The sequence below is a fragment of the Protopterus annectens genome, chromosome 10.part0 (assembly GCF_019279795.1).
Source record: "Protopterus annectens isolate FY-2018-M chromosome 10.part0, PAN1.0, whole genome shotgun sequence".
NCBI classification, from domain to species: domain Eukaryota; kingdom Metazoa; phylum Chordata; order Ceratodontiformes; family Protopteridae; genus Protopterus; species Protopterus annectens.
The window spans coordinates 100,615,683-100,636,376 of NC_056744.1; the positions used below are offsets into that span (position 1 = coordinate 100,615,683).

Consider the following 20,694-nt stretch of genomic DNA (forward strand, 5'->3'; position numbering starts at 1 on the left):
TAAATAAATAAAATTTACCTTTTAATCATGACATCTTTATTGTGCGGGAAGGTGACACCTTGCAGCTTGGAGATTTTATCATTTGCCTCAATCAAACAACCCCCTTCCTGAAGTTTACCTCTTCCCATAGCTGTACTTCAACCACTTTCTTAGATGTGCAGATTTCCAAGGACACCAACAATAACAGAATCACCACTGATCTATTCAGAAAACCAACGAGGGTTAACTTATTACTCCACATTTAAAGTCTACATCCTACAAAAACCAAGTATAATGTAGTGAAGTCCCAAGGCTATAGATTAGCTAGAATTACCACAGAGATGGAACCATTTTTGAGAAACCAGAACAACTTAGAGAATGATTTTCTAGTGAGAGGCTATGAAAGTCAGATGTTAAAAAACATCCTGGAACCCATTATAGAACTGAAAAGGACTGAAGCACCTTCACTCAACCTCCCTAGTAGAAAAATGTTAAGTAATTCCACAGAGAATAACAAATGCAAAAATAGCTGCATCCTGACATACACTTTGGATTATCACAGTATCAAAAATATTATTGAAGAAAACTGGGATATTGTCAAAGGAAACCCTATTCTGATTAACATCTTAGGTGAAGCCCCATCATTTGTTTATAGGAACGCCAGGAACATTAGAAATTTTGTTGGAATTTAAACCTAGACCATATGAGAAAAGCACTAAAAAATGTGAAACTAATTGTACATTTTGTGTATTTATACAGCAAGGTGATAGTTTTTATTGCCCTTATTTAAAGAAGATCATTAAAACCAGTGCAGGGGGTGACTGTAACACTACAAAAGTAATTTACGGGGCACAGTGCAATGAATGTGATGCATTCTATGTGGGCAAGACTGTAAATAAACTCAAGTGTAGGATTTCAAGTCATCTGTCATAAATCCGCTCTGGATGTAAAAATAATGCACTAGCCAAACATCTTTCTCTTCATAAAAGCCACACAGGTTTTAAATTCCAGATCCTGGATCGAATAGACATGGGTGATTTTGAAGGAGACATCCCAAATATTCTGGAGAAACATGAACTCATGCGGCAATTAAAGCTGAACTCTTTTAGGAAGCCTGGACTAAAGTACTACTGTTCAATCAAAAGTGCACTGGAACTTAGAAAATTGCCACATTGTTTACATGACTAATTGTATTTTATTTTATTTTATTCTACAAATTGGTTTTAAATACCATTTTAAATCAGTTGAAATTTAAGTGAATATGTTGTTTCCATCATCATACATACATTTTTTCTTATTTTTATTTTTTTCTGGTTATTTTTTCCACTTTATTAAAAATGATATGTAATAACAATACTAACTAATTATACAATTATATATAGTTTATAGATTGTTTTTAGGGTTCTTGTACACAGACCTGAAGAAGTCTAGAAGGACGAAAGCGATACTTGTTAACAATAGGTTATGAAAATAGAAATTGATTTTTACATGCAAAATGTATATGTATATATTTATATATATATTTTTTGATTGCCAAATGAACTAAGGTTGATATATTTCCAGCCATGTAGTGTATTGTTTTGGATAAAATCACAGACTTAATAATCTACTTAATATCTGGCTAAATAAGAGGTGCCACATCACTGTAAATTTTATTTAAATTACATAAGGGTTATATATTTTTATGACAGCTACTAAGTAGGGCAGGACCAGCTCGAATGTCACACTGATGGGGAAGGGATGTGAATTTAACATGTGTACCAATAACACTTTGTTGTACAGCACAATAAACCTCTCCAATGCCTGATAAAAAGTGTGTGTGTGTGTATATATATATATATATATATATATATATATATATTTAGAAAGCTTGTGAGGAAATTATTACTCTATTTTGGTTTTACTTGGATCGCTTGTCTGTGTACTTAATAAAGGATTTTTGACTGGAAACTGCCTGCCTTGCTTGGATTATTTTCGAATACTTAGTAATGCTGTACAATTATATATTTTCTGTTATTATTTTTTTTTTGTTTTGACTTAAGACGAGTTTAAGTTCGCTACTTGTACTACTGTTGTCTGATCTGATTAATATACAGTGATTAACTAGAAATATAGGGACTGAAAGTCTTCCACACAGAGAAGTTTCTTACACTGTTTTGTTTTTGGGCCCACTACACTTTAGTGGGTTGTTTTGAGACTTTGGGGATACCACGGAGATTACTTGTTGTTTGATGTTAAATATTTTAAGACAGTTTTTGTCCTACAATGGAAGTAATTCCATTTGTCATATTTATTGTCAGGTACTCTTCATTTATATAAAACAATGTAATGTCTGTTTTGCAAGTATTATTTTTTTTAATTTTTACTTGACCTTATTTTTTAATTATATGATGATCCAGACTACAGTTAGGAGCTGGAAAGCAAAGTACAAATCTCTTGGAACATGTCCTAGCAGAACTCATTTACGCAGACATAGGCAACTTAACTGATCTAGACCTCTTGCAGTTTGGTTTTGTGAAGGGCAAGTCCAGTCTCCTGAACAAAGTTTCAGAGGCTGTAGATAGAGGCCACTCTGTGAATGCTGCTAATCTTGACCTGGCCAAGGCATTTGACACTATCCCCTTTGTTGGTAGTATTGAAAAGTTAGTGTAAATGGCTACATTGTTTGCTGGCTTGAAAACTGGCTATTCAACAAATCCCAAGTAATGAGAGTTGCTGGTACTCTCTATGAACTTAGAATTGTAACTATTGGGATACAGCAGGGATCAGTGCTGAGTCCTGTCTTGTTTGGCATTCATTGTGCAGACATCCAAGCCAGTATCCCTCAAGTATGGTTGATTAAGTTTGCTGATGACTGCAAGCTGAGTAGTGTATCCACTTATGCACTGGTGAAAAAAGGACAGGAATTTGAACATATCTGGTGTACTGAAAACATAATTAAGCTGAATGTGAAAAAGTGCAGCACAGTAGCATTTGGAATATGTTATAACTGGTATGCTTCAAACTGATATGGTCATAAAGGGATATGGGCACTTATTTGGACAACTCTGTCTCAGTCATTCATCGTGTTTCCACTATAATCAGGAAATCCTTCTGTATTCCCTGGGGATTTTCTAAAGGAATATATTCAAGAGCCAAATGAGTCATCTTACCAGTGTATTTTTTCCTCTTACCTGACCCATCATTGAATGTAGTGCCCCCTTTGATATGTGCAAATCCAAGCATATTGCTCAAATGGAAAGGCCCAAATATTTTTAATAAAAAAAATAAATAAATAAAAGACCGTAAATTCTATAATTATTCTGATAGATTAGCACAACACCTTTAAACTCAGTAGCCTACCAGCTTCCCCTAGGTGACCTGTGTCTCTCTCTTTAGGAGTCCTGAAAGAATTTTACCTCCTATTTTGCAAAACCAGTGGCTCTACAAACACTCCTACTTGGGACCTAAATTTACACCAGAAAATAAACAAGATTAGCTGGATGGATAGGTTTCTAATTCATTGTATACCTAAGGCAACATATTCTCAGCGTATGGAATAAGTTACCAGTACAGGTCAAGCAAAGTACTAATTTGTCTGCATTTTAAGGCTATTCATGATGATTGGATGAGTAGTCATGAATTTGCACTAAGTTTATCATGTATGGCCCTGCTTGTTTAGGCAGGTGGGCACTATTAAGTACTCTTAAATGGTGGCAGGAGTTTTTAAGTATGTCTCCGTAAAGGTGTATATGGCTAAACCTTTTATTGTCCATGTAATTGCTTGCCTAATTATGTTCCTTTTTTCCTATATTGTGACATTTTCAGTGTCATGCACACTGAAGTTATTATCTCTTATGCATGTCAGTTTTTTTATTTTATTATTATTGTTTTCCTTCTCTCATCTGTCTGCTTGACTAACCCATTGTCTCCACTTCCTGTACCCAGCTGACACATCCTTTCATTGAGATACAAGAGCTGAATCTGGGTCCACACAGGGGGTGGGCGTGAGTCCTACAAATCATTTGTTCCCTTTCACGAGGCACTCACCATCACTTTAAAACCAGGATGGGGAATTATGGTATCTCAATACCAGGGTTAGAGACCCCTGGCACTTCATTCTCTGATACCAGAAAGCCAGCTACATTCCCTGATTAGAGAAGAGAGTCTGGTGGTAGTGAGCGGGGAAGCCATTCTTAAGGTACAGTCCTTATCCTGTCTCCTCATTGACAGCTTGCATGTACCACTCTAACTGCTGCTGTGAAAGTGTATGTTTGCGTCAACCCCATGCGTAAGCAGTACACTTCTAGCAGTGTGCTATTGCTAAGCTGTGTTGCCAGAGACCACCTCCTCTTGAGTTCATGTCCCTAATGCTCAAGCCTAGACATCTTCTTCCATCAGGATAAGGAAGCCAACATCAGCATGTTAGCTCAGTCCTCAATACCTGGCTCTTTCATCCTAGCTGAATAAGGGTCATCTGGAGGAACGCACTCAGTGCTTTAACTGTCTTTACCTTTGAGCCAATCATTTTTCTTTATTTTTTGAGGCCTAGTCACTATACCCAGTTGTTAACTATATTTAACCCATGATGTGCTGCTATAGTTGAGTAAATGGATGGGTCTTTGTTCAATATTTGCATAGTTGCAGTATTTGTTTTTTATTGTTTGTTACATTCATATGTTGTTGTGTGTATATGTTGTGTGACACTGAAATGTGCTTCCTTTTTTTTTCCCTAGGGATGGGGTCAGGGTTTGCATCCACGTCTGTCTTGCAAGGCTTCGGGAACACAGCAGGGAAGATTAACTCTAGTGAGAGAATTTTACATCCTACTTATTCAATTGTTTGTATTTGTTACTTACTTTGGTCAGATCTGACTTCGGTGATGCTTATTGGTAGTTGACTGGCAAATAATATAACATGAATGTAGTGTAAAACTTCATTCTCATTTTATTTGCCATCCTTAATCAGGATGGATACCAGAATTAGCCTTCTCCTTGTTTTGGGACAATGAAAGTATTTTCTAACTAAGAACATCTTCCAGAAAGGAAGCAAAAAAGCCGTTGTAGTAAATGCCAGCAGCACACCTTCGACTTTCAGCAAGTAGAAGCCCGTTGTCAGTAACTATCAGTCAAGATAGATTATTCCCAGGTATTTGATTATGGCACATGATTTAATAGACACTCTTATACTGTATGGTACACAGCAATGGAAACCTGCTGCCACAGCAACATAGGATTGATTAATGAGCCCAGGTGCCACAGGAGTTAAGTACAAGAGAGCAGGCTAGCACGTACGGTTGATGCACGGATAAACCAACCATGAATACAAAAGACAAAATCCAGCACCCCGAGTAGGTGTAGCAGAAAAATCATTTATTGTTAACCAAACCGGTTTCAGCAATTAGCTTTCTTCAGTGGTATGATACCACTGGAGAAAGCTAATTGCTGAAACCGGTTTGGTTAACAATAAATGATTTTTCTGCTACACCTACTCAGGGTGCTGGATTTTGTCTTTTGTAGCCACAGGAGTTAACCCTGGTTATGGATGTGAGTGCTCATTGTTCAGTCCACTAGCCTATCCCATGTGGAGAGAATTGGCTAAACCCAATGCATGATCAGCATCTAGCAAAGACTATATGGCAGTTGCAGCAACAATGGTTGATTGGTGAACTGCTAGGCCTGACAGGTAGCATGTAACATTATACCCAGATTTCAGCTTGTAGAATGTCCCAGCAGTGCATACCCTGCCTTGACAGGGAGCTCAGCAGCCTCTCTGAGAAGGACTTTGGAAGAGAACAAATTCATACAGCCCCCAGCTTTCACTTTTGATTTTTATTTTAATAAGTAATGCTGATGAATGTAAGGGTCCACTTTGCTTGTGCAGTCTGCATAATCGGACTGGGGAAATCTCAACAAAAAAGTAGGGGAACACAAAAGAAGATTGGGTACTTTTCCGTTAATGGGGCAACACCATTTTTGGCCTTGTTAACGGAAAAGTACTTGTTTTGGCCTCGTTGATGGAAAAGTACTTGTTTTTGTCATAAGTAAACGTGTTGTTCATTGTCAATATTTCCATAAATAATTGAGGGTCAGAGGTGATATTAAGCAGCAGTTGCGAATACTGCAGTTTCTAAAATTAAGCTGTGTCCTAATAAATAAAACCCGCAATGTTCCTATGTCTTTTTCAGAAGTGAGCATTTTTATAATGTCGACAGTTAACAGCACTGTATGTGGAGGAACAGGTAGCAAAATTGGTAGAGTGGTTGTATTTTAAGATGATTGCACTTTTGCTATGCAATTTTTGTTCACAGAATAATAAAAGGGTGTTAATTATAAACTATTGATGTGATGTGTTAAACTGTCCGTCGTGTTTGTCTGAAGCATATTTGTAGGCCATTCATAAATCTGTCAGTTTACTGGTACAGTAGATAATACTTAAAAAACTGCTTATAATTCTACATGACATTTGGTCAGTTTTTAAAAAAATACATTATTGATGCTTGGATGTCAGAATGAGTTCTTCCGTGCATATTGGTACAAGTGAATATAACACATACAATCAGGATGACTGACTGCATAGTATGAACCACGTTTGCTTTATTGTTAGCAGGGCAAGGCTTGAGACTTGCAGCATTTTGGCTATATACTGGGGAAAACATTTCCGGTTATTTGTCTGGGACCCCTGCAAAACATTTTACCATGTTAATTCACAACTGAGTTGGCAGCATGCATCTCCTGAATAATAAACATAATTTAAGGACATTACACGACTGAAATAAGAATTGATTGTTACAAGTGAATATAACACATACAATCAGGATGACTGACTGCATAGTACGAACCACGTTTGCTTTATTGTTAGCAGGGCAAGGCTTGAGACTTGCAGCATTTTGGCTATATACTGGGGAAAACATTTCCGTTTTTTTGTCTGGGACCCCTGCAAAACATTTTACCATGTTAATTCACAACTGAGTTGGCAGCATGCATCTCCTGAATAATAAACATAATTTAAGGATATTACATGACTGAAATAAGAATTGATTGTATGTATTTTATATCAGAGAAAATGAAGCAGTGCATACATTTCTTGTTTAAAAATCCAGAGTACCAAATCAAACCAGTCTTGTTCGAGATTAATTCACACAAAGCGAGCTCACAGTTGTACTGTCCTTCTGTGTGAAAGACAAATGGGTACTAATTTATTTATTTTATTTTTTTATTTTACATTTGTTTACCGGGAAAGTCTGACTGGATATATGTCCATTTTCAGCAGAGGGCCAGGGAGAAAAGCTCCAGAAAGCAGAGAATAATTACATTAGGAACAATAGAAACATTTAGAGATAAGTATAATATGCAGTTTTCAGTAGGGTGACAAACATGGATAAAACATAGTAGACAACATCAAAATCATGCAGCTTCAATTTCAGACAATAATACACAGAGTTATGGGCCAAGTCCCTTCAAGAATTTGTACACTTGTATAAGATTGAAATGCTTAGGGAGAGCTTGCAGGAACAGCGGGAGGTGATTAGTCGGTGTTTAAGCAGGGACACTGCCAATGCTGTTGGAAGTGTAGTTTGAGGCTTTTTTTGAACTGGGTTAAGGAGGATTGGTGAGTAAGTTTGGCAGGTAGCATATTCCAAGTTTTGCCTACTGAGTTGGCGAATAGTGAGTCCTCAGCCACATTTATGCTCTTAGTTGTTTGTACCAGCAGTTTGTCAGCAAAGCATAGTGTCCTCAGGTTGCTGTATGGTTTGATGATCTTAATTAGTGCTGGTGTTTTTTCGGGTTGATATAGTATTTTGTGGGTTATTATAAGTTGGTTGTATCGGAGAAGACTGGGCCACTCTAGCCATCTTAGTTGAGTTAGGTTGATACAATGATGGGTCCTAGAGGTAGCACCAGTACCAAATCTAGCAATATGGTTGTAACAACTAGCAAGTTTGGTAAGGGTGGCTTGGTTCAGGTTAGTGAAGAGGGGGGGAGGCATAGAGGAGAGTAGATATTAGGTGGGACCGAGTGATAGTGGTTCTTGCAAAAGGAGTGAGGAAGGGTTTGATCCTGTATAGGGAGCCCAGTTTTTTGTTGACAGATTTGATGGTTTTATTGACATGAATGTCGTATTTTAGGGTGTTATCGACTGTGACACCCAGAGTTTTGTGTGAGTATATGGGGATATAATTGTGCCATTGTTGGAACTTATAGTAAAGAATAGTGAGGAGGATTTGCAGGTGGGGGAAAAGATGAGCAGTTTAGTTTTGTTGGGGTTTAATACAAGCTGATGGTTTGCAAATCATTTTTCTACATCATTGAAAGTATTCTAGGTTAGGGTTATAAGCTCAGTTGAGGAAGAGGCGGTACATATTAAAGTAAGAGTCATCCGCATATTGGATGCAGGTGGCCTTGGGAGTGATGGTGGGTAGGTCATTGATAAAGACTGAGAAGAGTAGTGGTCCTAGTATGGAGCCTTGGGGACTCCTAGAGTAATGGGTAGATGTGTGGATAGGGTATTCTGCCATAAAACTGCTTGTTGCCTATCAGACAAGTAAGATTGGAACAATTTAATGGAGCTACTAGTCAGTGACAGTTCCTTCAGGGTGCGGAGAAGCAGTTGGTGATTGATCATATCAAAGGCCTTAGAGAGATCTAGGAAGAGAGCTGAGGTAAGTTTGTTATTCTTTCTATTGGTGTTGTTAGAGTTAGAGAGGGATATGAGGGCTGATGTGCTGTGGTGTGGCCTAAAACCATGCTGAGAGTTGGCCAGTAGTTTATTTTGGGTGAGATAGTGCATTAATTGGTTGTGGACGCACTTTTCCCTAATTTTGGCCAGTGGTGATAGTATGGCTATTGGCTGGAAGTTTGAGAGTCTAAAGAATTCCCTCCTTTATGAAGAGGAATGACATGGGAAACCTTCCAGATAGAGGGGATAGTGGCTTCAGTCAAGGTGCGGTTTATTATGATCGAGACAGGGTATGCAATGGCATCTGCCCCTTTTTGTAAATATTTTGGTGGGAGGAGATCAGCTGTCAGGGTAGTGGGCTTTAGTTTGTTAATTAGAGATTGGATGGTCGATGTAGATACAGGTTGGAAGGCGAAAGGGAGTGGGGTAGAGGTTGTGGAGTAGTTTTGAAAGGAGCTGGTGGGGGTTAGTTGGCTAGCTTGTGACTGGATGGTTTTGGTAAAAAAGTTAATGATGTTAGCAGTTTCCTCTGGAGTTTTAAGGTCGCAAGTTGAGGGGGTGGGGGTGGATGTTTGGCCAGGATGGAGCAGTTTGTTTATGCCTGCCCAAAATATTTGAGGTTTGTTCTGGTGTTTTTGCTGAAGGTGTTGATAGAAGGTTTTTTTGTCTTAACAATGTGGCTTTCTTTTTATCGTTCCTTAGTTATCAGAATTTAATATGGTCAAGTGGGTCTTTGGAGGTGCGCCAATTGTCCCATCCTTTATTTCTTGCTATGATTTTGGTTTTGGTTACTTTAAAGAGTCAGGGGCGGTCTTGGTTTTAGCTCTAAGAGTGCGGATAGGAGCGTGGGAATCTAAAATGGAGAGGAATTTAGAATTAAAATAGTCTTACAGCATCATCTAGTGGAAGTTCTTTAAGTATGGCCCAATTGCATGCTCTGAGTTTGTTCTGAAAGTCAGTGGAGTTAAAATTATTGTTGTTTCTGATAGATTTATAAAGAACTTGGTGGCGGTTATCTACTTTATGCTTAATGATGTAAGTGAGTAGGTGGTCAGTTATATCATCTGGGAGGGTACCCGTGTTATACAGGTCTGGGTGATTGTTAAGAATCCAGTCCATGATACTGCCTTTGTAGTTGGACTTATTTATTCTGGTGGGTGAGGATACAAGTTGTGTATAGCCTTGAAGGTTTATATGGGTGGTGGGAGATTCAGAGGAACAATTGCTCCAGTCAATATTAACGTCTCCTAACACCATAGTTTCATGGGGATATATGTTGGAAAGCCATTGGAGGAAGTCTTCTAGGGTATTTGCATTGTTGCCTGGGGGGATATAAATATGCAGGCAATGAATACAGATTTACTTTTGTTAAGCTGTAGTTTGCCAACTAGGGCTTCTGCATTATTGAACAAGGGGAGTTGTTGTGGGGCTAGAGTGACATCTGTTGTATTTTTAAACAGAACTGCTACTCCTCCACCTTTACTGGTGTTTCAGTCTAGTCTAAGTATGTTGTACCCTGGTGGGATAACCTCATCATTTTTAGTTCCTGGTTTTAGCCAGGTTTCTGTAAGACATAGCACAGCAGGTGAGTAGGTGGCCAGAAGGGCATGAAGATTATGAACCTTGTTGTTAATACTCCTGATGTTTAGGTGACAGGTCAGGAGAGAGTTGGAGGACCTCGAATTTGGACATATGTTGATGGTGGTAGTGGGCTGGGAGCTTGTGGGAAGGGTGGGTCCAGGGTTAGGGTGGATGTCTCCATCCCTTATCAGAGTAAGTTGTACTGTGATTATTAGTTTCAGCATTTTACTTATTTTATGATAATATCTAGTTTTGCAGGAGATGGTCTGTGGTCTAGTTAGTTGGTGGTTGTTAAAACTGGAGAGGACAGGTTTGTAGTGAGCTAGGGGTTGGTCTGATTCACTCAAGGTGTGAGCAGAAACGGTATGAGATATGGGGTGGTGAAAGCCACGATAGGGCTGGTTTTCATAGATGGTGAGGAGGTATAGCCCAGGCAATATAACTGAGAGGAACATAATTGGTCTCATCTTGATAGTAGTCGTACTTGGTAAGGAATGTGGGTGAAGAATTAAGGGGGTTGTTGGCAGGAAGGGGTGGTGTAAGGAGGTGTGGGTTATCAATGATAGGTTGTAGGAGAGGGGGGTTTATTAGGCTTAAATTTAGCAATAGTGGGGGTGGGTGGAATTTGGGAGCAGGGTGAGTGAAGAGAGGGCAAGCGGAGCGGGGCTATACCAAGTTACAAGGATTTCCAGGGTCTGTGAGTATGCAGGCTTAAAAAATACAACTTACAGTGTTTTTACTCAGTTCTTTTTAAAGTGAGCTCCAATTTACTCAATTTTACTAATATTAATCAAAACAAAGTAGTAAGAAACATATGCAAATTCAACTACTTTGATCACTTGCAGGACAAAGACAACATTTAAACGAGGCCAGAAAAGGTGTTGCCCTATTAATGGAAAAGTACCAGAAAATTGAATAGAAAATGAATAGTTAATAGCTTCCATTTCTAATTCTGACTTTATCCTTGCACAAATCTTTTGGTTGGCAATCCTATAGCACTCTCATTTATACATAATGTCTGTCAGTATAACAAGGATCTGTGATTCTATTACTGATTATATTTAACATTTTATAACTATTAAAGCTATTATACCACATTACTCTTATGTAATTTGATCCGGTAAGTCTTTGTGTTAATTTCCACGCTGCTGATGTCTTTTAGGCTTTGCATATAGGTGAGTTGGGGGAGGGGAGTTACATTTTTCTTTTGCTATTATGTTGTTGAGGCCTTTCATGCCATGGAAGCTACTTTTACATTTTCTGTCTCTAATGCTTCGCATCAGTCAGTACTTATGTATCATACTGAAGAGTTGTGTTTTGTAGCTGTCATTCTACTACTGTGGTACAGATGGAACTCTGACTGTTGCCACAGCAATACATGGTTTGTTAGCGAGCCAAAGTTTTATGGAGGCAAGTCAGATCCAACATGCAGTTAGAGAGAGATGTTTGTCCTTGTGTGTCTGGCTGATTAATTAGTTTCTCTTTTCCCAGAGTTTATGCACTTTTAGATTGTACAGACTGATTGTAAAAAGTAAAGCTCTGGGTCATAAACTAACTGCTTGTTAATTGAGTGTACAACACATCGTAACAAAGGATAGTTTTAGATGATGATGATGGTGGTGGTGATGATGATGTCCCCAACCCAGTATTTGATGAGAAAAGGTTGTGTGAAAGCTAGAAAATGATGTGGACATTTGGAGATGTGTGACTTGGACAAGGAAAGGCGAACTCCGGCAGTGGTTGTTTTACTATCAAGTAGAGCTAAAAGGACAGTTTTGGAAAGTGTGGATAATTTGAGCAAAGACATGGGTATGGATAAACTGACTGAAATACTTAATAAAATGTTTCTCAGGAAAGAACTTATCTTTGAGGTTTATAAATTGTGTTATGGTTTTTCTATAGACTGTAGTATCCCTATACAGAAAATATTGTTAAGCCTTTGCAAAAATGTAGTCATAAGCAGAACTTGATACAACGCCTTATGATGCAATATTTACCTTTAAATTGCTGGGCATAGTTTGTGTTCTCTATCTGCAAGTTTGGATCTGACTTTTGCCTCCATGAAACCTGTTGTAAAGCAGATATTGGAAAGAAGATAGGAGTCAAAGCAGCAGCAAGAAGGATTCAAATACAGTGTAATGCTGCAGCCTTTACTGCCCACAAAAGAAGCATAGAACATTTTCAACAGAACCATTCAAAGGAAACTTTGCCAGATTCAGTTCCTCTTGTCCCCGCTTATCAAAAGAGCTTTTTTGTTAAAGCATATTCCATTATGCGGTAAAAGCTGTCCTCACATAACTGAAAAAGTGGTATTAGTAGATGAGACTGTGCAACAGTGTAATATCACAGTTTTCAGAAGTGTCTGTCAGGGTAGCAAGTTTGGAGTTTACTGTTAGTTCATTATTAGACAGATAACTGTGTCATATCCGTACAGTGAAAATTAAATCAACAGGCTTTATTTCTGAAACAAATGTGCAAAGCATATTACATACAAGAAGTAACTTGCATGCCATAGTATGTTACTTAAATCACTAGAGATGTCCCTAAGTGGACTAGGACCTACACTGTACAAAACAAGTTTCTCCATTATCAATCTTGTCTAATACTGAGCACTGTAGTATGTAATCAAGACTGGCTAATACATAGCCAAATTGTAATACATTACTGATCTCTACTGACAGTGGTACACAGTTTAGTCTTTCATTTGCATACATAGCTGTTAACATAATGCTTAAGTGATCTACTTACACTGTTCAAAAGCATGAATTCTTCAGGTTACTTATTGCTTCTACCCTTTTATGCTGCCAAGAGGATCATTCGTCTTGATTGGAAAAGAGTAAAAAATGTTCCATTACTGCAAGGTGCCAAGGATGTTATTCACACGTTCAGGCTGAGACCCAGTAGCTTGCCTGAAGTAATAAACATATGTAATTGTCACAACAGCCATTTGAAGAATTGCAGTCTCAGATTCCAGGAGCCAAATACATCTTCAAGGTGAATTCTGATAGGGACCATGCTGTGTGTTTCTCTCCCTATCAGCTAGTAGCTTAGCTTCCTTCTTAGAAAACAGAAGAACTTCACACATAAGCATGCTAAGGTCAGATGTCACATAGCTGAACAGGAAACTCGCATATAATACACAGTACTTTCTACACACTTAAAGAAATGTATAAGATTTCCACATTGTGTTACCAATCTACAGGAAAGACCCCAGGAATAGATGGCATTCCTGTGGAAGTTTGGAAGCTAGGAGGAAAAAAAACGGATACTGAACTGGAATGTTTTGTTTAACAGTATTTTAAGAGGTGGATAAGCACCAACATGCTGGAAGAAAGTGGAGGTGGCTGTAATACCTAAAGAGGATAAAGACTTGTTAAATCCAGCTTCATACAGGCCCATTTCAATCCTAAACCATGATTATAAAGTGTTTGTCTACAATGGCTAAAAGAATGGCAAAGGTGATGCCAAAATTTGATAGCTATAGATCAGTGTGTTTTTCTGGAAGGAAGGCAAACATTTGGCAACATTAACAGAACATCGATGGGGAAGCAGAATGTAAGAAAATACCACTTTTGGTGGTTCTTGATGCAGAGAAAGCATTTGACAGAGTATGCTGGGAGTTTATGACCAGGGCAATGGAAGTGTTTGCATGCTCTGATACAATTAAGGTTGATTAGGAGAATGTATGAGGGAAATGAAGTGAAAATTAAAGGGATGGGTTTCTCTCTGATAATTTCTGTTTGAACAGAGGAACCAGGCAGTGGTGTCCTTTTTCACCCTTTGTTATTTGCATTATATTTAGAACCATAGGCAAAGAAATTAAGGGACTCAGAAATTCAAAGATATAATTAGCATGGTAAGAACACCGATATATTATCAAGGGAACACTATGTACAATATTAACTCTTGATGTTAGAATTATATGTAATACAGTTCAGGCACACTTTTATGTAACGTATATAGAAATAATATTCATTTAGATTACCTTGGAATAATACTGTTAATATGTTGAAAATTATATAAAAAATTAGTTTGATTTATTGATATAAATGTAAATGTTCTCAAAAAATGTTTAATGTCTAGTTAAGAATTATGGCAGTGCTTTAGTGGCTTGTCTGAGAAGGGTTTGTTTTAGTTACCGTCCCTGCTTCAACAAATAATGTTTAATTTAGTTTTGATATATAACTAATTAACATCTTTGCTTTACAGATTATCCTTAGGTAATCCTCTTGCATTTTTCATACTGGTTTTACCCTGCAACAATAACAAATACAAATGTTTTTGTTGTTGAATCCTTGGGGGGTCTGTTATTTGCCATTCCATGGTCTCATACCTCATATATGGGGTTACAATGACTAGTTGGATGTATTGCTAAGTTAAATAAGGATAATGAGTGTAATATAACTCACAAGCAAAGCTAGACATTGGGAATAGAAAAGCTGTATATGCCATAAAGCAGTTTAGAATTACAGTGAATGATAGGGTACCAGCTCAGTAGATATTCCTGTCTGAAAAGAACTGGGGCTGTGCCACGGGTGAAATATTGGAAAATAATGTTTAAGTACTTAGTTACTCTTGAATTAACAACTTTGAGATATTAGTGCATTAACATCATTGATAAAGAAAATCACTACAGTTCAGATGAAGGTAAGATTTTTATACTCACTGAAGATGTGAGAAAAATAGGGCAACAAAAGATAATGCTGAAATTTCACAGGCAGTTTGGGCCTGCCTGTGTTGATAAACAAAAGTTGATAATTATTTCAAACCATACAAATTTCATCATTGTATCTGTTTTAAAGTAATTTGTGAATGGATTTGAAACTTTTATAAAATATAGTAAACTAAAGCTACTGTGGGGCAGTAACGTATAGTGACAGTGTTGCAGTGGACCTACATAAGATAGACACATATATGTGATAACCTTGCATAATTGATCACATTCCCGCTTAAGTGAAGGAATCATAGTAACCACTGAAAAACTGAAACTCTAGAAAAGTTTAGTGATAGTGGTAGGACATTTAGTAGAAAAAAATAGACGTTAATATTTACAAAGGCCACAGTGATATACAACCAGTGAGACAATAGACTATTAGAAAGGTGTAACCAGATGTTCAAGAAAATTTTGTTAAAAGCAAGATAAAATAATGTGTTAAAAGGAAGCTCTCTACATTTGTCTTATTGCAAAGTAGTCAGTGACTATAGTTACAGCCCATAATCTGATGTGTAGATAAAATCCAAGTCTTCCGTTAGTATTAATTGATATAACACCTGAGAGTATGATAATAGCATTTCTCTATTTTCTGCTGTATAGTAAGCATTTTGTGAGGTAGAATGCCAAGATGTGCATACCTCTCAACCTGGAAACATCGAAAATCTGGACAGAAGCCCATGAAAAATAGGTACAAATCTGTACGCTGATTAACATAAAATTTGAATACATAATTATCTAACCCCACCCATGCTGATGGAATTGTGGGATATCGAATTTCAAAACAGAAACTGAAGAATAGACCACCAAAATATGGCCCCAGACCCTGTAGTGAATGCTAACCATTTTTTAATGTGTAGCAGTGATGTTCACTTGGAAGGAAGAAGATGAACCTCAGGATTTTGTTTTTAGTGACTTGCAGTATGTGGGTTTTATGGTAAATGTAAGGCATTTAATGGTAGGCAATATGCTAATCTTAGCAAAAGAATATTGTAGTTTGGTAGGACCTCCAAAAGTCATTCTCCATGGCCTACTGATCAGTGGTGTAGCTACAGTTTGTGCCACCCAGGGTAGCGAGGCTGTTAGTTTGCCGCACTCCCCCCTCATAAAATCATGGTTGAATAGGCCCACCACTTGCAGCTACTCCAGTGTCGCATTACTTGGCTATTTTGCCCCATTTACCATAAACACTGTAACGTGCATACTGCTTTACTTCTACAATGATTTGGATTTCATTTAAAACTTTTATTTTACATTTTACAGCACAAACACTAATAGACATGTGCTAAACAAACCAATGCAGTCTCACAATGAAAATAGACTTGGCATTAAACTTCTCTGCCCTTGAAACTAACATTTATTGAAACAGCATTGAAATGCACGTTCAAAGAAAATGTATCTGGCCAGTGGCAGATAAAGATTACCTTGCACACGAAACGTACATGTGTTCTTTGATACACCTTCCTGTTTGTATTAAATTATATTCCTAGTATAATACAGTACAGTTGTTAGAGCACATTTTAAATTTATTGTCATGAACATTTTTTCCAATAAACAATGAAATAAAATGCATGAACCAATGATGACAAAACTGCCCAGTTCAGAACATTTCCATCATAAAATTCTACTCAATCTTCTACAATCCACAGTATCAATAAATATGCACAATCTCTGCAGAAGTAAACGTCATCTAAATAATTCCACATTCTGTAACTAATAAAAAAAAAGATATTTGCATGTACCAGCCTAAAAAATAAACCAACTCAGAAACAGATAGGGATACCTGATGGTCAATAAAAGCCGGAGAAACTCACTTTAGCATACAGAAACTTTATTACACGCTTTCGTCAGAAATGACTTCATCAGAAAAACACATACTAAAAAATTCCACCAATATATAGCCTAAACAATAAAAATCAACTAATTAAACATGTCATAAATTTAATTAAACATTTTATTAACCCATTTTATTCAAGTAAAAATCAGTTAATAATAATAATTCATCATAAAATGCATATACATAAAATCTGTGCATGCTTTAAATATAAAATAATAAATCAATTATTTTTAACCCTTTTCTGTTCTTTAAAAAGCATTTAATGTTAATACTTTCGTTTAGCCCCGGCTTTTTATCAGCTTCTAGCTTCACCTGCCATAGTGTCTCTCTGTTTTAGGTAATTTTTATAATCTCCACCCCTCAGGTCACCTTCTACTACTTCCAATACTGAAAACAAAAACTTCTTGTATTTTGTGCATTTGACAGAATGCTTATAGAATGTACTTTTGTAATTTCTAACCTTAATGTAATAGATATGTTCTCTCATACGTTCCATTAAACTACGGGTAGTCATTCCCACATAGTAGGCGTCACATCCACTGCACAAACTAATATAAATTACTCCCCTAGTTTTACAAGTGCAGTAACCTGGAACTTTAAAAGTTTGTTCCAAATGAGCCGATATTATTTAAGGGCCTTCTAATATAAATCTACATAAATTACATTGTCCACATTTATACATACCTTTTTTTAATTTAAATCATTCCGAAAACTGAGGGTTCCTAGCATCATCCCTTTCCAACAATTTTTTAATATTATAATTATTATGGTACACAAAACTAGGCTTCATCCCTATTGTATCCAGAAGATCCTTGTTACCCTCCAAGATCCTCCAGCTATTAATTCTGTTCCTAATAAGAGGACAGTCAACAGTCATATCCATATTAAATATTGCCCTAGTTTTAATTTCCACTTCATTTAAAACTGTTTTGTTCTTCACTAAAGATTTCCTAAGAATGGGGGGATAGGTGCAATTCCTTTTCCTTAAGACTTCATCTTTTATTAGATTCAGATAGTTGATCACATAACCCCTTGCCACATACAATTCAGTTATATATTCAAATTCATCCTCAACATCCACATCTCGTGTAGTCATGCGACTTGCCCGTATATATTGCCCTTTGGGGATGGTTACTTTGATAGTGTAGATACCCATTAGTGAAGGTATCTTTTCTAAATATTTTACTATTAAAACTATTGTCATCACCATTCCTTGTCAAATTGACATCCAAGAAATTAACACTTGGTCCACAACCACCCTTTACAAATTTAAAATAGTCAGACCTGTCATTGATGTCGGCTATAAAATTAACTACCTCAGTCTGACTTGCCTCTAAAATCAAAAACAAGTCCTCCACAAATCTAGAATAGTAATACATTTTATATTTTTTGTACAGCATTGTTAAAATGGTAGCCTCCCAAAAGGCCATTATAATACTTGCATATACTGGCGCTGCCGGAGACCCCATAACTACCCCTTTTGTTTGTTTATAATAGGTGTTATTAAACAAAAAGAAATTATTATTTAGAACCAACGCAAATTGCCTAAGTTAATGTTATTTTATCCCAAAGAAGTATTTTTACACAAAAACATTCTCACAGCTTCTATTCTTTCTACATGTGGAATACTTATAAACAGAGAGACAACATCAATGGTTAACAATAAATGTCCGTCCGTACTAAATCCAAAACCCTATGAAAACCCCTTTATTTTTTCCAGAAAATCCCATGAGTCCTTCAAATAGGACTGTAATTTTGATACTACAGGATTTAAAACAGCATCTATCACTAAATAAATGCCCTCAGTGCCAGCTTGTGGAGAAGACACAGTTGGTCTAAAAGGGGGATTCACAGCATTTTTATGAATTTTTGGGATACCAAACAGTACCCGTACTTTGGGTTTTTCGATTAGACAAAAGTTATGTGTGTCCAAATCCATTTCTTGATTCATTAGAAGATCAAATAGAAATGAATAAATATATTTATAACTCTGTTGTATGGTTTGAATATTAACCTGAACATATTCATCTTCATTGCTTAACAATTGTGACATGCTTGCATTGTACTGATCAGCATTCATTACAACCATATTCCTCCCTTTGTCACTCTTCATGTATCCTAGATTCTTAAAACTCCTTAATTCATTTAGAGCCTTGTGCTCGTCCACCGACAAATTATCAAACCACTTCCTATGACTGTTATTTAAGCATTTCTTAAAATCCTGTAAACACATTTCTTCGAGTACACTTATAGTGTGGCATAAACTGGAAGTGAAACAAGAAGGATTTTTTAAATCATTTTTATACAGATATTGCAAATGTAGTTGACGTGTATATTGCTTAAAATCTCTAACTAGCCCTTTTAATAGGGACAAAATTGAAACTGTATTTCAATACCTGATAAGTTAATTAAATCAAAATTGTCTGTCCTGTTCCTCACTGGTTGTCAATGGAGGACTCTGATGTTGTTGCCTTTCTAAATCTCGCAGTTCTTCCCCCTTGTAGTTCTGTTTTCTCTTTTTGATAAAAAAACCTTTGGTCTTGCACCATTAGAGCTCAAATCTACCGTTTTAGCAGAAATGTCATTATTAGTAGAGCCCTGCTGTTCATCAACCATTTCGCTCTCATTCACTAAAGAACTGGAATCTTTTTTGCCAGAACTAAAAAACCTTGTCACCACTGCCGAGGCTTTTGATTGGCTGTGGACCTTCTGGCAGGTTGCTTGTTCGACATATTTAAAGTAGACTGTAATTTATTAGTGGGTTTAACTAAACCCAAAGAAGTGTTATAACCGTTGTTCTTATTAGCCTTTTGGTACAAAGGATCAAAAGATTCATATGCAGTATTGTTCTCGTAAGCCGAGACATCTCTCAACAGTTTGTTATGCTTACGTGTAACTACTTTATTCTCATGCTGTTCAACATCCTTCAGTACTTGTTCATAAGCCCCATCTTTGAATTCTTTGGCCTATAAGTTAACTTCATCATCAGCCCTTAGGATATCATCTTTCAGGGCTTCAATTTTCTTTATATTATTGTCCCTTAATAATTTAATCAACTGCAAACCAACATTATTAAAGAACAAAGATAGGTAATTAAAAAAAGGATCTTCTGACGTGATACCGTTAGGGCATTCTATAAACATTCTGTCGAATGCACGAAATACAAGAAGTTTTTGTTTTCAGTATTGGAAGTAGTAGAAGGTAACTTGAGGGGTGGAGATTATAAAAATTACTTAGAACAGAGAGCGACACTATGGCAGGCGAGGCTAGAAGCTGATAAAAAGCCGGGACGAAATGAAAGTATTAACATTAAATGTATTTTAAAGAACAAAAAATTAAGGGTTAAAAAGAATTGATTTATTATTTTATTTATATTTAAAGCATGCACAGATGTTATTTATGTATATGCATTTTATGATAAATTATTATTATTAACTGGTTTTTACCTGTATAAAATGGGTTAATGAAATGTTTAATTAAGTTGATGATACGTTTAATTAATTAGTTGATTTTTATTGTTTAGGCTATAAATTATTGGAATTTTTTAGTATGTGTTTTTCTGATGAAGTCATTTCTGATGAAAGCGTGTAATAAAGTTTCTGTACGCTAAAATGTGTTGCTCCGGCTTTTATTGACCATCAGGTATCCTTGCCTGTTTCTGAGAGAGAGATCTTTAACTAATGAAGAGGTTGCTGCTAGCAAACAACTTTATATGTCATTGTTTAATCTACAAATAAAGTACCTGTTGCCCTTGAAGAATTAATTGTCTGTGTTACATTTAAAAAAATTATAAGCTAGTAATATTGCAATAGGGAATGGATTGCAAACTGATAACAGGTTCATAGTTACTAGTTATTGCTGCCAAAGAGGACATTCTCAGGACTGCAGCATCCATCCCCTTTAAAAGTACAACACAGTACAGTTTCAG

The 20,694-nt window shown here is 36.6% G+C and overlaps 1 protein-coding gene across 2 annotated transcripts in view; it reads left to right on the forward strand.

Moving 5' to 3' along the window:
• Positions 1-20,694, forward strand: part of TEPSIN (TEPSIN adaptor related protein complex 4 accessory protein) — a 599,267-nt gene that overhangs the window by 256,798 nt on the left and 321,775 nt on the right. The window contains exon 5 of one of the 2 annotated variants that reach the window (XM_044085070.1): positions 4,695-4,766. The exons of the other annotated variant lie outside the window; for it this stretch is intronic. Within the exon in view, the coding sequence (XP_043941005.1) occupies positions 4,695-4,766 (72 nt within the window). The remainder of the gene's footprint in view (positions 1-4,694; positions 4,767-20,694) is intronic. 2 annotated transcript variants of the gene reach the window in all.